The following is a 23,056-nucleotide window of genomic DNA, read 5'->3' on the forward strand; positions in this document are numbered from 1 at the left end:
TGGGATGGCACCGTGTCAGTCCCACAGAGCGAGGGACAGCAGCCCTGCACACACACGGCCCCGCACACACAGCCCTGCACAAAGGGATCTGAGCCACAGGGACTGCACAGAACAGCCCAGCCTGGGAATCTCTGCTTTGGGCTCCTTCCTTACAGCCATCACAGAAACTCCCCTGATTTAGAGTTTTTCCACAAAAATACCTAGAATAATAATATAAGAAAATGTTTCTTTTATTATCACATTACAGTCCACAGCTCTGAGTGCTGCTTTTGGAAAACAGCAGACTACCATAGAATCTGCCTTGGCAAGAAAAGGAGATTAAAAACTGAACCTAATACAGGGACAGAAGGGAAAAAATACTCTCTTCATCTCTGCAGGGTGCTGATGCTGCAAGCCAGCAACAATGCTGATGTTTGTATCACCACAATATTTTTCACTATTAAGCATTTTTAAAGACGACGGCTGCCTAATATTCCTCATCCAATGGCAGTAAAAAAACCAAACCAAACCAACATGTTGAAGAAATCCAAAAGCATTATGGTCTACATTTGTAAATAATTAAATGCTCACATATAAAAATACTGTCTCATTTGGTTCTGAGTTAGATAGAAAGAGAAGAGGAATACAAAATCCAAAGGAAGGCTAAAATCTCTGGGAAGATAAATGTTATTAGAGACACAAGAAATTATTTTTGCAAAGAAATAGTTAAATGAAACAACTGTGTAATAAATCTTAATTCATTTATTAGCTTGGAATTCCCATGCATTTGTATTTATAATACCTGAGACACTTTTTTTAATACAAAATAAGATGAGAACAGCTTAAAAACGGTTTTCTTTGGAACACCACTGACCACCTCGTAGTAAGGGAAAACTAGTTAGCTGTGTGTTAGTAACAGTAATTATTTACATCACTGCACACAAATAATCCTGCTTTGGAAGTCTGGAGCACACATTTACTGGGTAGAGGGGGCTCAGGGCAGATCAGAAGCTGTTTCTAAGACAAGCACAACAAACCCTTTCCATGTACTCACTTCACACCGTATCTGTCCCGAAACATGATGTGATCCCTGTACGTCCGATTCACATCCAGGTCAATTTGTCTGATGAAAGACGAAGACCCTCGTGCTTGCCACTTCAATTTCTGGGAAAGCAGCAAAGAGCAGAGATTAAATCTAAAATTGTGAGCTCTTTAATAGCAGAAACCTGTCTGACTGTAGGTCCACACTGAAGTATTTGCTAACGTGATTTATAACAATACAGAACAGCAACTCACAGGATCACAATTTTAACTTCCAAAATATGCAGACACATACACAAATTCTATAGAGTCAGACACAGTCATACAGCAGAGATGTAAAAAGACCATTCTCATAACACACTTCTTTTTGACACATCATTCACTACCCATATTTAAGGCTGTTTCAGCATTTCCAATTTCTTATTGCCATTTCTCAGTCAGGCACAGCACTGGAGAAAGACAGAAAATTAATTTCACTACTCAGGAACAAGAACCTGAGATCCAAGTGCTCCAGACTGGACTTTTAGCAAATGATTTAGTGTGGTTTTCATACTTTTCCTGCCTTTTTATCTAAGCAGAAGTCGTAGCTACAGAGCTGCCAGTTATTATCTAAGTATAGATAATGGACATTTCTCTAGTAATTTCCTGTCTTTCTGTTCTAATCTAATTTAGTTGTAGAATATGTCTACTTTAGCACTTGCTTTAGTGTTTTATAATTAAATCCATTTTTGTAATTGAATACTTAGGAAGCCTGCACAGGTTAGATTGACGCCTTATTTTCTGCACTTAGGATAATTTTCTCTTGACATTCATTCATCTATTCTCACTTCTGTTCCTAAAAGTTGAGTTTACAAGACCCTGAATTCAATGGGAAAATGGAGAGCAGCAAAATGAGCTTATCACAAATAAACAACCCAGGATAATGATGGAAAAAACTCTTTCTACTTCTATATCTGAACTACAAACATTTCTTTGTTTTGCATTGAGCATTAGATGGCATTAATAATTTCTGAAGATGAATTCACCTATTTTTAAATACTTCTAGTTTTACTCAGCATTCTTCCCCACGACTACATTATTTAGCATTAACTCAGTTTTATCCCTTTTGGATCTGCCACTAGTCTTACTTAGGAAGTTAAAAAAACCCACAATAGTCAGAAAGAGCAATAAATAATTTAAGAGGAAGATCACAGACACCAAAATTTAGACAACATCAATGTCAACATCCATCTTTCATGACCATATAAGATTTCTCATCTACTCAGATCCTAAGCACAGTTCCAAAAAAGTGCTATTACAAAATGTCAAAATCAAACCAGCAATGCATTTCCTTGAAACTCTGGACATTGTTCCTTTAAAAGGCAGAGAACATTCAGATTCCTGTGGGGAGAAAACTGAAACACTCTAGAATACTAAACTGCCTTTCTGTTAGGCAAGTTCTCCTATAATCCTTTGGCAGAGAGGAAAAGTCAGACTTTTAAAGGACTCAATTCCCCTTCTGCCCAACTTAGGAGCCTGCACATGAACCTTCCTCTCCACTCTGGGGTCTGAAGTCCAGCTCTGATGGCCAACAGCTTATTCACACCCACAGAGAAACTAAGAGGTAGCAGGGAAAAATTTAGAGGAACATAACCACAGTAATTTAGAGTTTCCTTTAACTGCTACTCAGGGCAAGGAGGAGGGCTGGGCAGTAACAGCTGTTTTCCTTATATTCCAAGTAGGAGATGCACTTCAGTGATGGATTTATGCCTGTGGAATTTTGTGGGGTTAACACCCTTGTCACCAGTTGCACCTCTGGGAATACAACCAAGTAACCAGGCAGTGCTTTGGAAAGCTAAGCTTCACCTGGAGATGAGACGGTACAAAGACAGTCAGCTTGTTCTGGCTTTTCCAAGATTAAGGCACCATCCCTTCCAGAATATTGAAACCTCTTTTACTGATATTCAGCTAACAAGGTACTTCCTTAATAGACATTTTCAAAGAGCTGTAGTTTCCAAGGGTTCTGCCTTCTTACCTTGACAGGGGATTTTTCTTACTTTATTTTGCTTTGATTTTAAAAGGGCTTTTGCAAGTATTTGAGAATGGGAAAAGAAATGGAAAGAAGACTAAATTAATTCCGTGAATTTCAGAACCAAAAAACAGGCTGGAAAAGTGCTTTTCAACACATAGCTTTTTCCCTAGCTAAAATAAGCAGTAGAGTGCAATGTAATTTTCAATTTATTTTTTAATGTTGCATAACAACAAAGCTTAATAAAGGCTGTAGTTTCAGTATCTGATTTTTTTTAATTAATATTAAGTGGAAATTCTGCAAACTCACATTGTACAAGTCTTTCATTTCTTCTTTCATTTTAGGGACATCAAGTAGTAAAGACCAGACTTGTCCTCTGAACTGCAGTGGGATCCCTTTATAAATTCTCCTATGAAACTGTAAAAAAGAAAAAGAAAACATGAATGCGGCAGAATCTACAATGCTCTGAACAAAAGGAACAGTGAGGTACAACATGCTAAAGAGAAAAATGCAATTCCATCAACTGTCCCAGCAAAAGGCTGACCTGCTGGGGGACAGAGTTCAAGTGTCTTTTAGGGACTGAAGGTGTCTGGTGATTCCATCTGGGATCTCCTGACAGAATCCAGAGGCACAGGGACAGAATGGGGACACAGCCAAACCTGTGCAGGTGATGTTTACAAATCTTCTGCAAGTAGGAAGGTCTGTCAAAATTGTATCACCTCTGCTGAGCAAATTTTGCAATTTAGACCCAAAAAAACCCAAATTCTTAGAAACACAGTATTTCCAGATAAGCCACAAATAACTCACTATAATTAAAATCTATAAACGGAAATGGTGAAAAGCAAGCAGCAATATCACAGACCTTTAAAGATTACCAGTAAAAAAAACAAAAGCAGAACTGATTTTTGAATGCTTGTAGAACTGCAGCAGTGTGCTGAAATGTATGTATGCAATGAAACAAACTGGGAGATCACAAAAAAAACCCCAGAATTCGCCATTTCTAAAGCTACCAAATCTCAGATGATATTTCTAAACCAATAGTCAGTTTTCTAAATGCACATTAAAGGATTTGTACAAAAACAACATAAAAACCACCAAAAAAATGTTATCTTTCTGGAGACATGTCTAAGAAAAGGAAAATAAAAAAGAGAACTCTGACAAAGAAAATGAACCTTTCTGAAGTTATGTTTTTATCATCATTGTAATGTTACACAGGGAGACAATCAGATTTAAAAGAGAATAAAACACACACAACTGCTCTCCAAAAACTTCATTCTTTGCATTTATCCTACAATGAAAGTTAGACCTTCAAAATTGCAATTGAAAAAGTTATCACTTTCTTCAAACATTTTTATAGAAGTTATGTTTGCAACATAAGAAATATTTTAAAAGAAATGTCCTCCTCAAAGACAGGATCGTTTTTCTTTTCACGTATTTCACATCTCCAGTTTTGGAAAATTAATGAACCCCTTGTTGCAGTAAATTTGCAAACCTCCTGCTGCTTGGGATATATCAGATCTTTAAAGGTGTCTTTAATGCCGGCAAGGATTTGTGCCTGGATTTTAAAATCCAGAAGTCTTGCACAAGTAAGGTCATGACTTTTTTCCCTTGTTCCTTTTCAAATGAAACTTTTAAACTTGTATAAGAGACAACAGCAATCCTGGAGGCTGTCCACAAAAAAAAAAAATGTTGTGCTTTATAAAGAAAACTTTGCTGCTTTAATGCTAAGAATGCTAAAGCAGCAACACTTGTAGTGTGAGCACAGCTCTGTCAGTACAGTTTCTTCTGTAAGGATAAAGAACAACATACAGAGCTACAAAGCAGCTCCTCTGTGGATGGATACCCAGAGCTCGGGTCACACTGAGAATTCAGTGTGTGTCAGCCCAGACACAGGGGTAACTGCCTGTGAGAGAAAATTCAGGCTTGTGAAAGCCAAACAAGAAAAAAAAGCAGTGATCTGTGTCCCCAGTGACAGGTAGTTTTATTCCTCAGCCCCATGGTACAGCAACAGAGCACCTTCACAACAAACATTTTTGTCAGTTAACTATGATTTTGTAACTTGTTTTCAAATGTCTTCAAGAACAAAAGTTTATTAATGAAGAGAACTGGCTGAAGAATAAATTGTCAGGATTACTGTTGTTGTAAATTAATGTTTTGGGAGAAGGTCAGGTGGATATGAAAGGCCAGAAATAAGCCTTTGTAACAATAGCTTCTTATTCAAATAGAATCAAAATAATTCAAACCATCCAAGGTGTGGGGTTGTTCCAGGGGTTTTTTTGGGGAGATAAAACTGAAGGAGAAGAACCACCAGTTTCAAAGGTGTCTATGGTATTTACAGTTCTCCCATCTTCTGTGGTGCCTGGATTGAAACAGCCAAACACTAGAAGAGCCCTTGCAGCAGTAAGTAAAAACTGAGAGAACTGTGGAGGTGCTTTTTACAGAAAAGTTTGAAAAGTGAGTTTGCAAATATAGCTTTAAAAAGAGCGGAAAGGACAGAGAGTCCAGCAGCCTACTACAGATATGCCAAAAAAACCCCAGAGGAAAGCAAACATTTTCAGTAGGTAAGTTCTGAATTATTGCACTACCTGACAGAATAAACCCAAATAACAGTCACAGCTTCTTACAAACCATTTTAGATCTGTCTTCAGCTGACTCTGCTATTCCAACTACTCTTTTATTGAGGCAGAGAAAAAGCTCTCAGTCATCCCAAGTCATTACCAGATCCTGCCTAGAGACTCAGAGAACACAAGACCAAAGACTTTCACTGTCTATCTGATATAGGAGAGAGAAAAGTCACTCAAGAACAGAACCTTTCATGGCACAGGTTCCACTGCACAGACAATAACATGGAAACAAGTGTTTCATATACAACAAAAACCTGAGTGGCTGATACACCAGAGGGTTGTGCTGCCACCCAGAGTGACCTCAGGAAGCTGGAGAAAGGGGTTGACAGGAACCTCTTGGAGTTCAACAAGGAGAGGTGCAAAGTCTTGCACCTGGGAAGGAACAACCCCAGGCACCAGAACGTGCTGGGGGTCACCCAGCTGGGAAGCAGAAAAGGACCTGTGGGTCTTGGTGGACACCAAGTTGAGCAGGAGCCAGCACAGTGCCCTGGAAGCAAAGATGACTAAGGGTATCCTGGGCAGTGTCAGACAAAAGAATTCCCAGCAGGTCAAGGGAGTTGATCCATTCCCTCTCCTCAGTAACCTGATCTAGTGGAAGGTGTCCCTGTGCATGGCAGGGGAGTTAGAATGGGATGATCTTTAAGGTCCCTTCCAACCCAAACCAACATGATTCTGTGATTGCCAGCAGGTCCCCTCTACTCAGCAGTGGTGAAGCCACACCTGGAGCACTGTGTCCAGTTCTGGGCTCACCAGTACAAGGCAGACATGGATATACTGCAAAGGGCTACAGAGATGAAGGGACTTGATCACCTCTGCTGTGAGGAAAGGCTGAGAGAGCTGGGGCTGTTCAGCCTGGAACAGGAGGCTCAGGGGATCCTACCAGTGTGTGTAAATACCTAAGGGAAGGTGCAAAGAGGACAGAACCAGGCTCTGTTCAGTGGTGCCCAGGGACAGGACCAGAGACAATGGGCACTAACAAACACAGGAGATTCCCTCTGAACATCAGGAAACACTTTTTCACTGTGAGGGTGACCAAGGGCTGGTACAGGTCACCCAGGGAGGTTGTGGACTCTCCTTCCTTGCAGACACTCAAAAGCCATCAGGACATGGTCCTGGGCAGCTGCTGTGGGGGACCTGCTTGAGCAGGGGGCTGGACCAGGTACCTCCAGAGGTCCCTTCCAGCCTCAACCTTTCCGTGACCCTTTCTGATGCTGCAGTTCTGTGCAAATGACACTGCTGTGCTACATCTTGGGGAGTGGGAGGGGGGGAACCCACACACACTTCACAGCAGAATTCACTTATTATAACCATTCAGTCAGCAAAATATAAATGAGCCAACTGATTATTAGCTAACAATCTCTTTACCATAAGCACCATACTAGTGCCCTCTGCTGGCTTTTATTTCCTTATGTAATACAAAGGTGAAAACTGTGGAGAAATACTGATTGGCTCTATATACTTGCAGAATCCTAATCTACTCTTCTGCTCTCTCTGAATTAATAGCTAAAATAGGAAGTAGGAAATTCAGAAACTTTTTTCTTTTCTTTTGCTTCTGGGAAGATGAAATAAGCCAATCTTCAACAAATTCTTTAAAATTAGGCTTTCTTAAGATACTAGCTCAAAACAAAACACAAGTATATAAACCTGGAGTTCAGATAAAAATGTACAGCTATAAAAGCATGCATCATTCCAAGAATGGGGATATGGGATCTGGGATGTTTCCATCAGCATAGGGCATAGAAAAAAGAAAGTAATCCTTGATACATGTAACTGTATAAACACAGGATACAAAAAAATACAGGTTCAAGTTCTCTATCACATCTAAGATGATATTCAGTCAAGTACAATTGTTGCAAACTCTTGCTATTATTACTAATATTGTTGATCCTGAAGGGGATATGACAAATGACACCAGATGAGGCCCCACCATTTGGGAATTCAAAAGGACCTTCTAATGCAAAAAGAAATCACACTTGTAAACTTACCAAATATACAGAATTAACTGAAATCCTTACAAATCAAAACGAAATAAACCCTCTCAAATTTGAAATACTCCAAACTAGCTATGATCTCAAATAATGAAGTCCATAACTTCCAACATTCAATGTTGCCTCCATGAAAAAAACCTGGAAAACATAGAACCTCCCCTTCCTTCCCCTGCCCCAATCTCTCCAGTTTATGAACCCAATGGGTTCCTGGACAAGAAACGAGGCCACTGTCACACAGCACCAGCCTGAAGAGTGGAAGTGTCATCACTGCTCCTGAAAGATGTAAAAGTGGTTTCCTTAAAAATCAAACTTTCTCAGCTGTGTCAGGAAGAGCCGCACAAGGAGCTCAAAAGGAACCAGTGATGACAAGCATAGGAATTAAAATCTGAAGTCTCACAAGAAAGTATATTTATAATGAAAAGAAAATATATTTATAAAGCCTGCTGCCTTTAGAGGTTCTTCAACTTCAGTGGATTGCATAAAAGGAAGAAAGACTGCAAATACAACAGTTGCTCCACCTCATTCAAAAAATCCCAGGAATACGAAGAGGGTTCTTCATTAAGGTTCTGTGTTCAGACTCCAAACGAAGTGGAGACTTGATTATTACACTCTGTGTGAATGCCAGAAGAGCTGGAAATGGCAGCTACCCTGATTGTTTCTCTTCTTCCTTTCCCTCTCAATTTAGGCAACTTCAATCACAGACAGATGAAGGCAGACAGGGAAAGACAGGGAAAGACAGAAATACTTTGGTGGAAATACTCAAATGGGAATACAACACATAACAGTTTTATTTAATCTTTCCTGAAAGTTATGATCATACTAAGCCAGGAAGGATTTACTATCTGTGGGTGGTTGATTGTACCCTGGACTACTGAGCAGTAGAATACAAATAGGAAATAAAAGCACAAGCTAGAGCAAACCACACTGAAACACAAACTTTGCTGCTCTGTGACACTTCCTGCATAAGAAGTGACTGATGGGGAGATGAAAGCTTTGTTTTGACAAATATCAATCACACAAAGACATAAGGGCAGTTACACACTTCAGACACTGGTGTCTCTAAGAATCATGATGACTTCACTGAAAAAGATGCCTAAATAATCACACAGGAATCAAGGAGTTTTATACACAAAGAGGAAGTGAGGCAAAAGCACCAGGAGGCCTCTGTGAGTGAATAAGGAGTGCATGGACCACCTCAAACACAAAAAGAAAACCTGTGGGGGAAGCAAGGACAGGCAGCCTGGGAGGAATACAGAGAGACTGGACAAGGACATAAGGTCAGCAAGGCAAGCTCCTATAGGTATGTCCATGATGAAACAGTGTGAGGTTCCCAGAGCCCTCATCTCTTTCTTGAGATATTCTTCTTCAAGAAAGGTCAGGGAAAGATGTAAATAGAACCACCTCACGTGCACACATTAACATGTGTTAATGTTTTCTCATTAATTCTTCTTGTGAAGTTATGGGAGAAAAAAATAAGGCAGCAGCCTATAGGCAGCTCTGCAAGAGTATTAAATGAAAACTATATTTTGCAATTAAGCCTATGACAGTTTGGGATAATGTAACCAAATATATGGGTTCATTTACAGTATGTGTACAGTATAAATAGACTCCTCCAAGGCAAAACTCTCTCAGCTGTACATTATGAAGGCTCATTGCAAACAGGTTGTCTGAAGTCCTGTATTTTGTACGTACCTGCTGTATCCCTGGGACCATCTTTCAGTCTCCTCTGTTCTCTTTTTAAGGTCACAAGCATCTCTCAAATATGCCATTTTCCAAAACCAAGTCATCGCTACAATTACATTCTATAATCCTACAACATTATTACTGTTGTTGCTCCTGCAATGTTCCCTTCAGTGCTATTTCTAAAGAACACTGATTTCAGGAGCAGCCTGACTGCACAGAAACCATGGCAGTGTCAGGTGAAGTGAGTCTTAACACACAGGCTGCTCATTTTCTTTAGCAGTTTGTTCCTCTAACATTAACCACTTTATGCAGTCAAGTGAAGACAGAAGAGCCAGGAACTGTTCTTGTGACTATTGCTTCTGTGCTGCAAGAATGTGAGCGTGGAAAACTGGTGCACTCTTCCAACACACTTCCAGATAAAAACTGTCTTTAATTGTGAGTTTGGCACAACCCTGAGAACGTGGTCAGGCTTTTCATAAAGAGCAGTGACAAATAATGTCTGGCTTTGATTCTTTGTTCTGTATGTTCTGGTTCACTTACCACACAAGATGTGAGAAAGAATAAGGAAAACACCCTTGTTTTTTAAGTCTCATGTGCTCCACTAGAGTTCAACAATGAGTGAGAATTTTTCCTAGCCTCAAGCAAAGTTCATCCCTTTATGAACATATTGAATTATTCCTGTCACTATTTATAGTTCAGCCTATAATCTGTTACATGAACTGAAACTCTTTCTGCTCAGCTGGTCTGCTGCACCTTCTGCATGCCTGGTGAGGAGAGGATTATTCACCTAAGTCAGTGTATCATGGACCCACATCACCCATGGTTGAAAAGCACAACCACTGACAATGACAGAGTTGTCACTGTGTTACCTGAAAGGTCATATTTAACATTCTCTTTGCAAATGAAGTAGCTGTTACACAGATTTATTTTTTTTATCCTCCCTTTGCATTTGGATACGTATTTCATCTTCAAATCACCTTATTGCCACAGTAAAGAAACAAAGTCACAGGTGTTATGACCTGTAGCTTCTCCTTCCAGAGAAGACGACAGGACAGAAAGTAGGATTGTAAGAAAAACTTTGGCAACAAATAATTATTTTTCATGCATTCACGTCACATTTTAAGAAAATGGACTTTTAAAATGGCTTCTTAGCTATACTTATCAACCACTGGTTGTGGTTTTTAACAAAAGCAAATTGCAAGACACAGCTACTGGTATCCAAAACACAGGCAGTGAGCAGACAGGATGAGGGGACATGCCAAGAGAATTTCTCCCTGTACTTAACTCATAGTATCTCAGCTCCCTGTCCAGCAGGCTAACAAGGATTCTGGGCTCAATCTCTCCCTTTACAGCTTTCAACTTTGCACAGATAATTTGCTAAAGGCCAGTAAGGGAGTAAAGCAACACTGCAGGTCAGTCATCTGCAGTAACCTGGAGTGGGTGACTGGTGTCCTTGAGTCCTCAGCAAAACACAGGTGGATCAGCAGCATCAGAATATACACCCAGAGTCCCCAACAGAAAATGCAAGTTTTAAGCCCTACTGAGGAGCAGAGGAAATCTGAACTTGGGAACCCCATATTCTGTTCATTAGCCACCAAACAGCTATGAAAACCTCCCCAGAACACAGTGTTGGGAATGCAGCCTCTCCAGCAAGTTTTTCCCAGCTGAAAGTTTTCTGTAATTTTAAGATGATCATGACTACAACTGCAGCAAATAAACTATGCACATGAAAGCCCCTGTCCAGCTTTTAAAGCAAGTAAAAGTACTTGGTGTTTAATGGCCCACCTGACACAACCCACTCTCTCCACAGACTGTTTTGCAGACATGAACACAGGGAACACAATTCCTTGCATTTGACCACCACTTTTGTTGGGTCATTATTATTACCATTGGGCTATTATGTATTTTGCTTTTTGGAAGAATAAAAAGCCTTTTTCTTTCACTGTGGGGTTTGGGTTTTTCAGGTATCAAACACAGGCAATCTAATTTCAGGGTACACAACCATTCAGAAGTGACAGCCAGTGACAAAGCCATGTAGAACTTTACCTTTTCACTATTCTTGTATTTTTCCCAGCTTTTCAGCATCTTAAGCCATTTTGTCGTTCTTTCAATTTCAAGGTGCTTTTGCTGAAAAGGAATTAGAAATGTTCAGTATTTTCAAAATGAATACATTTTAAATTATTAATGTTTTTCTAAAAACATTGAGAAGTTTAACAGAGCATCATCAACTTTTTATCCAGTCATCTAAGAACAGCAAAGAGTAACACCAGTTCACTTAAAACAACCAACTGAAAATAAGCAGAAACTCTTATTTTCAGCACTATGGAAGAACTGTATTTTGTAAGAAGAAGTTAAGTACAAATTTATAAAGTTTCTTCTCTACACATTTTTGACAGGTAAAAAAGGCTTCCATTTGTTTTTATACTCAGTAGGTTTTCAGGCAAATAATTTCTACTGAAGCCATTTAAAAATCATTTGCCTCTGAAATGATCTTCTTTACCCAGACCTGCCCTAAACATAACCAGCTTCTGTTTGCCAGTGACCACACAAACCACCCCTTCTTAAAAGGCACAACTTTAAAAGGGCACAAAATACAGGAACAAAAACAAATGCACACAAGAGCAACAGTGCAGGAGCAGAAGTGGGAATAAGCTCTAATGCTGGACATTAAGAGCTGGAAAGCCTTGCCATAATTCTCTTCCTTGGCTTGGTACATTTTCACCTAAATTATCCTGTATTTTAACATCAGGGATTTCTTCTGAAGATCTGTTTGCTTAAATTGTAGTACTGGCAAGAATATTTCAGTAACAAGGTGATAGAACGAGAATTCAAAAGCAAACCCCATATTCTCAAAATAAATCATTATATTAAGTGGTATAATATGTAACAATCTTAAATATGTGAATTCCACACTTCAGTTTTATGATATACAGCTTTAAAAGCATGGGACAACCCTACTACCTTAGAGATTGCCATTCTGTCTATGAAAATATTGCTACAGTTGCCATCAACTTCTAGAATTTGGGAACCAAATAAGCCCTTGGAATTAGCTACCTTTGTTCATGGAATTTCAAGGCACTTTGGTTCTACACAGACAAAAATCTGTGTTTTGTTGGTTCCAACAATAAGATTTTTAGTATCACTTTTAAAGCCCAGTTTTACATTTCACAAGTGTCTCTGATTATGTTACAAAGTTCACTATTAACTGTGTGTTTTTACATTTCTTTTAATGACACTATTCCAACTCTTTCATAGTGCTCTGAAGCTGAGGATCCACACTGGAAAAGTTAAAGCAGAAAAATGTCTGTGTGTGGCTATTGCTTTCTCTCCAAAGGTGAATATAAACAAATATTTAGTTTTGTTGTAAAGGGCTTAATAAAGACAGGAAGGATATTCATATGGTTAGTGATTCAATCTGGTAACAATGTAAAAGTTTAATTTTAAAGCTCTGCAGGATATTGAAAATTTATTAATACTTTCATTAAGTATTTATAAAGCCTGAAATCTTGGGAGGATATATAAATTATTACTTACTACCTCGACAGAATCCTAATTTTACTACTAGCTTTTATTCATCAGAATTTGTGCATTCTTTCTGGGATATCAATGCAACAAAATGGGCAAAGAACTTCTTTAATTCAGGAGTCCAAAGCCTTGCACGAGCAGGAGTAGCACTTGATGACCATTTAGGTCCATCCCAACCATGATTCAGTCCATGAACTGCCCTGGAAATAACTTAAAAACCCAAAACAACTTGTTTGAATTCAACTGATGTAAGCCTGACACAAGCATAAGAAAACTGCGGGGAAGAGAAGTGCCTCTACTCTTTCAACCGTAATTTATCTCACTGTTCATGTTGCAATCCACATTCCTGTCCCTGTTCTGGCTGGACTGGGCAATATCTCAAATACCTGCCTTTTAAAAAAAATTCTAAAAGACATTTCTTAAGAGTTATGTTAGAGGGGAAGGGTAGAAAAACTACTTCCCAGATGTCCTTAGTTTCACAACACTGTTGCTGATTCTCCTTCACACTTGCAAGCCCTTTAAGCAATCAGCACTTTTAACATCTCTTAAGAGCAGATGTCCTCCAGGCATAGTTTAGACTGCAGGAATAACAGGAAGTCAGGAAAGGTCTCTGCCCTCAACAGGTTGTTCAGATAATTGGTAAGAAAAAATAAAACCCTATTTGCTCCCACAGTCTTTTTGTTTGTATGTTTGATCTGCTTTCAGGATTTTTGGTCTTTTGAGCCAGGAGCTCACTTCAATTGTATGTTTGTTCAAGCTTTCATGTCTCTGTGTCAATTTATCCCCATTCTCAAGTGATGCTATTGCAGTCAAAATAGCAATTATTTCTGTGTTCAGTTGTTGAAAATTTTTAGCTTTCTTTCCCAGTCTGGATTATGTTCCCTTTCATGTCTAACAGGTACAACACTGAAAACATGGACAGATCTGAGGCAGCTCAGTGTTCAGAGCTGCTGCTGCTCTTTCAGGCAAGTTCCATGTAGCTGTCACCAAAAAAAAAGAAAAAAAATTCCATTTATGTGTCTTTTGAGTACATTTTACACTTGGAAGCATTTTTGCTACTGGGAATAACAGAATCCCTAATTGAAGCAGAGAGGGTTTCTTATTTTGATGTCAGTAAATGATGCACCAGTGAAAGCAAAAGAACCATGGAGTTAAGTTGGCAAGCATCCATCTTGTGTGCAGCACTGCACCTGCCTGGAGAGCAGAAGCCTCAGACAACACCAGAACTTGCTGAACTGTTCACCACAGAATTTACAATCAAATAAACAAAAGATAAAGCCTAACAAACTGAAAATGACTTACAAAACGTTCATTTTCAAAACACTTCAAACCCAGAGTGAGACACAGACTCCAGATTCCCTGAGGTCAGTTCTCTCTCCTTTCCTCCTCCAGAAAATCCATGTGCTGGATGATTCATCTCAAGGTTAAGTAGTTCATAATGCAGGACAATGATTTGATGCATTTAAGTCACCAAATGTGCAGCAAGGTAATGAAGCATTGAAACTACTCTACATTCACAGTAGCAATTACTAAAGGTATTATGATCAAAAATTAACAAATATACACCCAGAAAACCCAGCTTAAGCTTTTTTTTTTGTGTCTGTGTGTGTGCGTATATGAAGAACAAAGATTCAAAATTCACCAGGATATCAACCCTTTACCTAAGTTGCAAATGAAATGAAAACATGGCATAGGAATACTTTTTAAAATTCACAAGTAAGGCAAAAAGAAAGCATAAGCTTTTAGTCTTAGCCTGCATTAACATGACACGTTAATTATCCCATGAATGGTATCCTGAAAATCCTGCTGACAGGAGGCAGATAAACCTCAGACCAGCAGAGGTCAGGATACCATCAGGAGTGTAACCAGGAGTTTAACACAGAAGCATCACTGGATGGTTATAAAAAGACTCCAGATTTGCAATTTAACACTGGCTCAATAAATACAGTTTCTGTGCTGACACATTGTCTGAGCCGGCACAGACACAATATGGGACAGAGACCCAAGATTAATTTTCCCTCAATAATTTAAGGCTAACTACAAAGCCACAGTGAATCAGAGCTTCAAAACACACCCACCACAGCAACTGCAAGCTGCCTAATATTTATGCTCAGAGACTCACCCCCCTGCTGTGCCCTTCTGATGGAAATGAAATTATACATCCCCTCACTGTGTTATTAAATGTAATGAAACATGGCAGGAAAACACAACTATTCCAGGCTGTGTATGCAGGGACACACAGGAACCAACACAAAACAAAAGAGACTCACAAGTTCCACTCTTCTAGAGAGAGCATCTCTTACTAGTTTCAGGATATAATTGAAGCTTAAAATAATTAATTTATTTTGCTGCTCTTAATACTCAAGGAGCTGAGCTGCCTTGGAACAAGTCGTTCCATCCCTTTTCCCTGCAGTCCACTGATTTGTGCAGCCAAGAGGGGTAACTTAAAAATACAGCTTTAAATAGTTTGTCTTGAGTTTTCTGATTATACAGATTATTAATACAGACAAACAAGAAGGATCTTACTTAGTCTTGGAGATCACAAGAGGCCTGACTGACCAAGGGGGAATACCAACAGTAACTAGGCCCAGACAAGCAGCAATTCAGGTCCCCGTTATTTTTACTGCTTTCCACGTTCCCAACACATCAGCTGTCAAACTGCTCTTCCAGAATCCTCCAGCAGCAGGAGGAATTTTGGACTCCGACCTGCACCAGCTGTAAATGCAACAATGAGGGGGCCCCAAGGGATCTGTGGGCAAATTAATGTGGCCTCAAGGACGACAGTTCCTTCAGGACTTGGAACATGATTCCTTGGGAATGCAAATCAATAAAATGCTTCATCAACTTGTTTCTCCAAGATGTACATTTTAAAAAGCTGTAAAATCCGTAAACTTTTATTTGCTGGTAAAAAAACCTGGAAGGCAGTGGACTTACCTTTTCTATCACTGCATCGTGGACAGGAAGCTCCTCTGGACTGAAAACAAAGACAAAGTTCATGTTAGTCTTGGTTAATGCTGGCACAAAATCATTTCTGTGTAAGTTCTTACAAGTCATCATTTACAGCAGCAATTTATAGTAACTAGCAAACAAGAATTCTGAACCATAAAGAACTAAGATTCACACAGAAACCCTCAGAATTTATTTTTCAAACAAAGTCAAACTCATAATATTTTAAGTACAGAACAAGGATTCTAAATCAAAATAGTTGCATAGCTTAAGAAAAACATTGCATAGCTTAATAAAAGTCAAGGACTCATTTTTTCTTCTGTAAAAGCATCCTGTGCTGTACTGAACTGAAACTCAAGTGATTTTTATTCTGTTTATTTGACCATACCATTATTAGGTGAAACACCAATAAAAAAAAAGGTTTTCCTCCTTTACTACTGTGCTCTAGGAAAGGTGCTGAGACTTTGCTTGACTTAGGAGAGTTAACTTCCATTTTCTCAAAACTCTACAAAACTCAGTAACAAGGAGGAAGAAGAAAAAAAAAAACAGATTTGTTACTAGGTATCCCATTAGTACTAAAACTCTTTTCACTTCTTAGCCTAAGCATAAAAAGGCAGTTTCGGAATGGAAAAAGAAACCTTTGAACAGATACATGTTTGGACTTTTTAATCAGACTTTTTATTAACTCCAGATTCATTCTGAGGGCTCCAACCACTGTTTTTCTCAAAGAGATTTGTGTTTTTCATATCAAAAGTAACTGGACCACTTTGATGCCAAATGAGCCTTCCTTTAAAGCTTCTGAAAACACAGCAGCTCGTCTGCAAGCAGCAAAACTACCCTTCTTCTGCTCCAGAGGTCAGATAAATAACACACCCATCAAAACTGTGTTTTAAAAGGACTAACAAGCAGGAACCACGTGAAACACTTTAAAAAATTCCTACTGAGTCCTGATATTCTGGAAAAAAACCCTCCTACCCACACCATTACAGCCCTCCACAGCAAGGCCATTAAACCACAGTATTTTAGACCTGTATGAAATCTGTGCAGGATGAAACAGTGGGGAAGGCCACAGATGTTAATGCAAACACAGTCTGATGCAAAAGGCTGGAATTACATTCCATCTCATTTATCTCATTTAAAAGGTGTCATTTCAGATTCAGAAGTTATATTTGAATAAAGAAACACATTTGAATTACTTCATCTAATGGAAAAGCTTGCTCCAATCAACACCTTTTCAGAGACCACACGCACAAGTCAAAGTTTCCAGTACACAGCCCGGGACTAATTTTAAAACCAAAAGACTGTTCCTTTTGAGCAGCATTGCAAAAAGCACAGTCCATGCATTTAGAAGCACTTTCCAGGTATCTGAAAGTTTTCTTGGCAAGCAACATCAAAATCAAAAAAACTCTTGATTAACATTTAACACACCTATATTCAGCCTATATTCAGCGCTACCTGAGGCTGTAAATGTTACAAATTATTGTCCACATTCTCATATAACTAAACCAAACAACTGAAAGCAGGCCCTTTGTATGCCAAATATGACCTAAAAATCCAGCTTATTTGAAGGGCAGGTGGAGGAACAAAGGGGAAGATAAAATTCAACTTAATACAATCTGCTTGGGGTCGTTGCTGTTTGGTTTGATGAACAAGGATTTCTAAGCCTTTCCACATCATTTAAAATTTCCAGTTGTTCAGTGACAGTTGCAGACTCTGCCCACCCCCCACCGGCCTCAGTCTTCAAGGTCCCCCCAGCTGTGCACACAACAAACTCCTTTCCCTGCAGTGCTGCCAGCAGTGTGCAGGACAAGGATGTGACAGCTCCACATCCCTGGGGACTCACTGGACACAGCAGCTCCTCTGCTTAACTGGTACCACTTGACAGCCTATCTTATCCTTGGCAGATCCAGCATGGAAGCTGATCACATGAAAGATTAACCAAATCTTATTTTTCACAATATTTTGCAATGATTTATTAGCTAATTTTCCAAGTTACCATCAGTATGCAAAGAAAAGGCATGGCTGAACCTCCTGAGCAGGCCCTGGGAAGTAGACACTGCACTCCCTCACTAAATCAATCCAGTAGCAAATTTATGCCCACATTCCTCGTTATTTCTTGAGCTGCACAGCTGTGCCTTAATTCCACATACCTCCACTGGAATTCCACAGGAGCACTTGAAGCCAGCCCCATGTTTTTATTCCCTGTAATGCTGCAGGAGCAGCAGCCCAGGGAATCGCTCTGGGCTGCTCAGTAACTCACTGGACTGGAATGCACCAAGTTCCTGGAGATCTTCCTCTCAATTAAGGAGATGGCACCAACTACACCCAAGTGCTCACCCAGCTAAATATTCAAATCTATCCTGCAAGGACTGAAGAAAGGCACAGTGGGCACACAAACTCTCTCAAGCCCCTAAAGGTATTTTAAATAAATACATTTCTCCCCTTAGCATATGTGTTTTCTGTGCAGAAGAACCTTATGGACTTTTTTTTTTACATGATTAAGTGGGATCACACACAAAATCAATTAATGCCTATTAATCAATGTTAATTTATTGCACCTTCTATTTTTTCTTTATAATGACAAGTCTTCCCCTTCCTTCCCCAGCCTAATCAATCAAATACTGGCATATCTTCATTATTTCTTTTAACGTTGAATCTTCTCCCATCATCCCCAGTCTATTTAAACTTGCATTTTTCCATGATTTTCATCTGCACACTTCACCAAATAATAATGTGAAGCACTAAACAATATTAACATAATATAGCAATATCCTGCCCCTAAGATGACTCTTTTCCTTTAATAGCTCAAGTAATATTCATTTAGGGGATACAGAGAGAACAGAACTGATTAACGTAATTAGCTTGGAACCACACAATCCTTGCTACCCAAAAGAGGAGTCACAGGGATGCTTTTAACTTAACTCATGGAAATAAGGTTTCACTAACCTGAAATGAAATCTTAACACTCTACTGTCCACACTAAAGAAAAACCCAAACTAGGCAAAGTCACCTGTTGAATCAGCCAGGGATCAAGAATCACCACCCTGGTCTGTGCCTTTGGCAGGAAGGAAGGAGCCTCCAGCTCCAGGCTGAGCAGCCCACACTGGATCCCAACAGCAGCTCAGGGCTCTGCCACTGCCAAGCAGCTCTGGAGTTACAGCACTAAGAGAGAGGGGTGAAGATCTTGTCACCAGGTTTGGGAGCTGCAAAACACTGCAAGTCCAAATCCCAGTTCCAATAAGGTGAACGCTGGGAATTCCAGCAAGAGGCTCCTCAAAGCCATCTCACTGGAATCTCGTGCTTACTTCCTTCCAAGGTCTGACTGAACTCAGGACCTCTACCCATGGTCCTCACTGGTGTTGATCTGCAACATCAGCCCAAGGTTGTCTTCCCATCTTTCCATCTGGACTATTCCCACCTTCTGGTGAGAAGGGCTGTGAGATCAAAGAAACAAGATTTCATTTTGAAAAACAAGGACTTGATAGAAAATGAAATTTTTTAAGTTGCATTTTAAGGGATGAATGGATTTTACATCTTTAAATCCCCCACAATGGCTAACACAGGGTTTCATGAATGTTTCAAGATAACTTAAAATAATGATCTTAAATGCATAAATACCCGTCCCTTCAGAACATTAAATATGCAGATCTATGGTTTTGACCATTAAGCTGTGTTGTAATTAGCTTCCTCGAGTAACAGTGGTAGCTTAAATGAATTGAAAAGCCTAAGACTTAACAAGCTTACAGTCACCTACCCACTGCTGCTGTTTAAATCTTTAAACATCACTTTGATATATTTGTTCAATACAATCACGAGGAAAGACGTTCTTATATCAGCCACTCATCAGATTCACTCTTTTTCTACACTTGTATTTAAATCCCAAGTATGTTCCCTGCTGGCTCAAATCACAGCATTTTCCTGTTTCTAGTTTGGCTTAAATTTAAGAAATGTAAAGCCTCCTCTATCCTCTGCAGCTTCAGCTGAGGATGGAAGATGTTTAGTGCAATGATCAGCAGCCCTGATACACCGATCACCCCAGAACTCTAAATTCCAGAGGATCAATTCAATTCTTCACAGTTACAAACTGGATAAAGCCTGGTAATCAATTTTTCATTGGGGAAAAAAAGAAAAAAAAAAGTGGCTAAAATTGACCACAATAAGACTAAAAATCTTTACTGCAAAGCTTAACTGCCCAAAGAATTGTTATGTTCAAAATTTCTTGGTACGCTCTATTTTCATTTCTCATAAATTCTATTTCAAAACACAGCACTTGCTTAAAAACCCTCTCTACTTGCTGTATTCTTGCCCCAGGGAGAATTAGCCAGTGCACTGTGAAGAATTTGAGGGGTTTTATCCTGAAACATTTGCAGGAATAACTGTAATACAGGCAAGTCATTATTTAATTAAAAAGTCAACTAAATTCAATATTCCTACATCATTGAGCTCAGTATAACATGAGTATTAAAAAACCTGGATCCTCATAAAGCCTGTGGTGCAGTGCCTATGCAAAATTGTTTCACACAGTAAATAAAATGTGGGAAAAGTTTCTTGCAGGACACTCATCTTCATGGTCTCATTGAGTTAATCATGAAGAAAGAGATGCTGGCCATTCAGTTTGTCATTTGTGATGCACTATTAAGTGTTTAAATCCATGAGGAAAACACACCTGCTACTATTCAGGAGACTTATTCTGAGGGGATTCTTTAAAAAAATTTTTAAAAACAGTCATTTGTATAATTTTGAAACTTTCATGACTAGGAAATTTGTGAGTGAAACATCCACAAAACCATTAGTGAGGCATAAAACTCAAAAGCAGAAATAAATTCATGCACAGGTAAGGTATGAGAAGGGAAGAATTCACTTGAGAAGTATCTGGACACAAAAAGCTTTAGTAAAAAAGGAGTTGTTTTGCTGTACAACATCAAACTCAGATTGCTGAGTAACAAATTGCAAGTCTCCAGGTGTATTGGGAAAGAGTAAATCTTCCCAAGTAAGACCAGTTTTTAGGCTGTGTAATTTGTCAGAAGTGAGTTATAGGAGTCTATAGCTTTACTAGACAAAAAAAAAAAAGAGTATATTCACACTGGGAAACCAATTCTAAAGCAATAAACACACTAAGTAGGTGTTCTATTAGGTCTGCCTCCCCCTCAGGGTCTGATCCATGGCACATAAAGCTGTCAGGGCAATACACAGTATTATGGATACTTATAACAGTGCTTTGCAACACAATCACATCTTATTTTTATATATATATATAAATAAATATATATATATATATATACACATACAGCCTGTTCTAAGTATATGCACACTGATCTTTGTTCTAAAGTTAGCTGAAAAATGCTTGACAATCACCTGATAGAAGGGAATATAAATAAGACAGTTGTGAGATCACAGGAACCAGCATCATTCCCTGTAAGGACTGGTTTTATGTCTGCAGTATGGCACAAGGTGGGCTCACAGCAAACTCTTTTCTAAAGCCAACTAAAAAACCTCATTAACCATTCTAAGGAGAAATAAAACATTATTTCAATGTCTTGTCCTTCTTTAGGCCTGTGATTAAGTTATTCTACTCTTTATAGCACAAATCTAAAGCACAACTTGGTGTTAATTCAGACCCTTTAGTCCAAAAAGGTAATTCTCAGAGGAATCTTGATTAGGAATGATTGCTTTAATCTTCCAACTTTTCAAAGGAAATTAAAGGCAATAGTGTCATTTTCAAAACCAACAGTACATGGAAAAGGTTTCTGAAAATATTAAGGAGAAAATAAGAAAACTGCTTTTTTTCTACAGCTAAAATTCTACGGCTCACTCACTTCTTCCCATTTCACAATTTACTTACATAACTCACAATTCTGATTGTGTCTGTCTCTCAAAATAATTGAGCTCTGCTACTATAACCATCCCCTTTGAATTTTCACTGAACAACCTCTGCACAGTATGGGGGTGGTGACTACAGCAGATTAAAAAACAGCTTTCAGAAGTTTTGTTAAAATTCATAAGCAAGCCAAAGCAATTAATTAACATATGGGATCAGCCAATGTGATACTCCACAATATAATTATCAGGAAATATGCTGCAAAAAGAATTTAATGCTGGCAAAAAAAAAATGGACCACATGTGATTTTGTGCCTAGGTTTTAGTTGCAATTATTATTTGTGGATTCTGTGGATGTAGCTGCCAATATGCAGAGCACAGTGCCATGAACAAGTAGCTCCTGTCCAGAAAGTCTCAAGTAGTGCAGAAAAATAAGATCAAATAAAATCAAAAGTTTTATCAAATTCAATTAAATCTCAAAATGGTGACTTTTTAGTAAAGTACTTTGCTGCTTGGAAGAAGATGACTTCACTGTAAAGTTTTTATTGCCAATATGAAAAATGTTCAGGAAATTCATAGCAAAAAAAAAGATATCTGTGATTCCACTGCCAAACGCTAAAATATGTGCTTTCCTGAGTCTTTAGTAGAAGAGATTTGTTCTATATGCAAACTCTAAAGTCTTCCCAGTTTGGAATCACAAAACCTTTGAGAAAGTCTATAATCCACTTAATTGGGCACGTCAGCATTTCCTGTGATTTTTGAGCTACTTTAATGGTACATAAATGACCACTGGGGTTAAGAGTGTCCTCCCAGAATCAATGCCAAGTGTTTTTAAAAAAAAAGATAAAAATCAGTCTAAGCTACCTCAAAACTCTCAAGAGTCTGAAAGACAAATGAAAACTAATGAGCCTCTTTGCCTTGCCTCTAATTTACATGTGATAATGTCTAAAACACGTGGGATCTTTCCCCTTAAACACACATCTGCTGCTTTCAAGTGGTGCTGGGAGGGGAGCTCCCGTGCAGGTCCCTCCCACCACAGATCCATGGAGAGCCAGGGTTTGCTGGCTGGCAACTCCATCTCTACTGAAGTTCACGTGCTGTGCAGAGCGTGTTTCAACACCAGTTAACTAAGACGGGAGGTCCCAGCAACATGGATTTGCTCACTGCTGGAGCTCAAAGCTTTGTGAACCTGCACTTGGTTCTTTTAGGAAATAACCTTTGGTGGTGTCAAACCCCATTTTGGTGGGTCCTTCACCGGGTCGAGAGTAGAAGCATTTTTGCACTTCTAAAAACTGTTGTCCCTGACATCTTTCACCATCCTTAATCTGTGCCAACGAAACCCACTTTGGCCATTCCCTGCATTCAGTTACTTCAATCTGCTATAAATGCTAAATTTGGTAGGAAATATATGTGGTAACAATGATTATGCTGAATACTCATGTTTT

At 39.0% G+C, this 23,056-nt stretch overlaps 1 protein-coding gene across 10 annotated transcripts in view; it reads right to left on the reverse strand.

Annotated features, from left to right (window-relative positions):
• Positions 1 to 23,056, reverse strand: part of USP6NL (USP6 N-terminal like) — a 116,939-nt gene that overhangs the window by 28,059 nt on the left and 65,824 nt on the right. For all 10 annotated transcript variants that reach the window (XM_032687161.1, XM_032687154.1, XM_032687158.1 and 7 more), the window contains 4 exons: positions 15,783 to 15,822; positions 11,370 to 11,450; positions 3,338 to 3,445; positions 1,034 to 1,143 (listed from right to left, as the gene is read on the reverse strand). In XM_032687161.1, coding sequence (XP_032543052.1) covers positions 1,034 to 1,143; positions 3,338 to 3,445; positions 11,370 to 11,450; positions 15,783 to 15,822 — 339 coding nt within the window. The remainder of the gene's footprint in view (positions 1 to 1,033; positions 1,144 to 3,337; positions 3,446 to 11,369; positions 11,451 to 15,782; positions 15,823 to 23,056) is intronic.

Source organism: Chiroxiphia lanceolata, chromosome 5, assembly GCF_009829145.1.
Source record: "Chiroxiphia lanceolata isolate bChiLan1 chromosome 5, bChiLan1.pri, whole genome shotgun sequence".
NCBI lineage: Eukaryota > Metazoa > Chordata > Aves > Passeriformes > Pipridae > Chiroxiphia > Chiroxiphia lanceolata.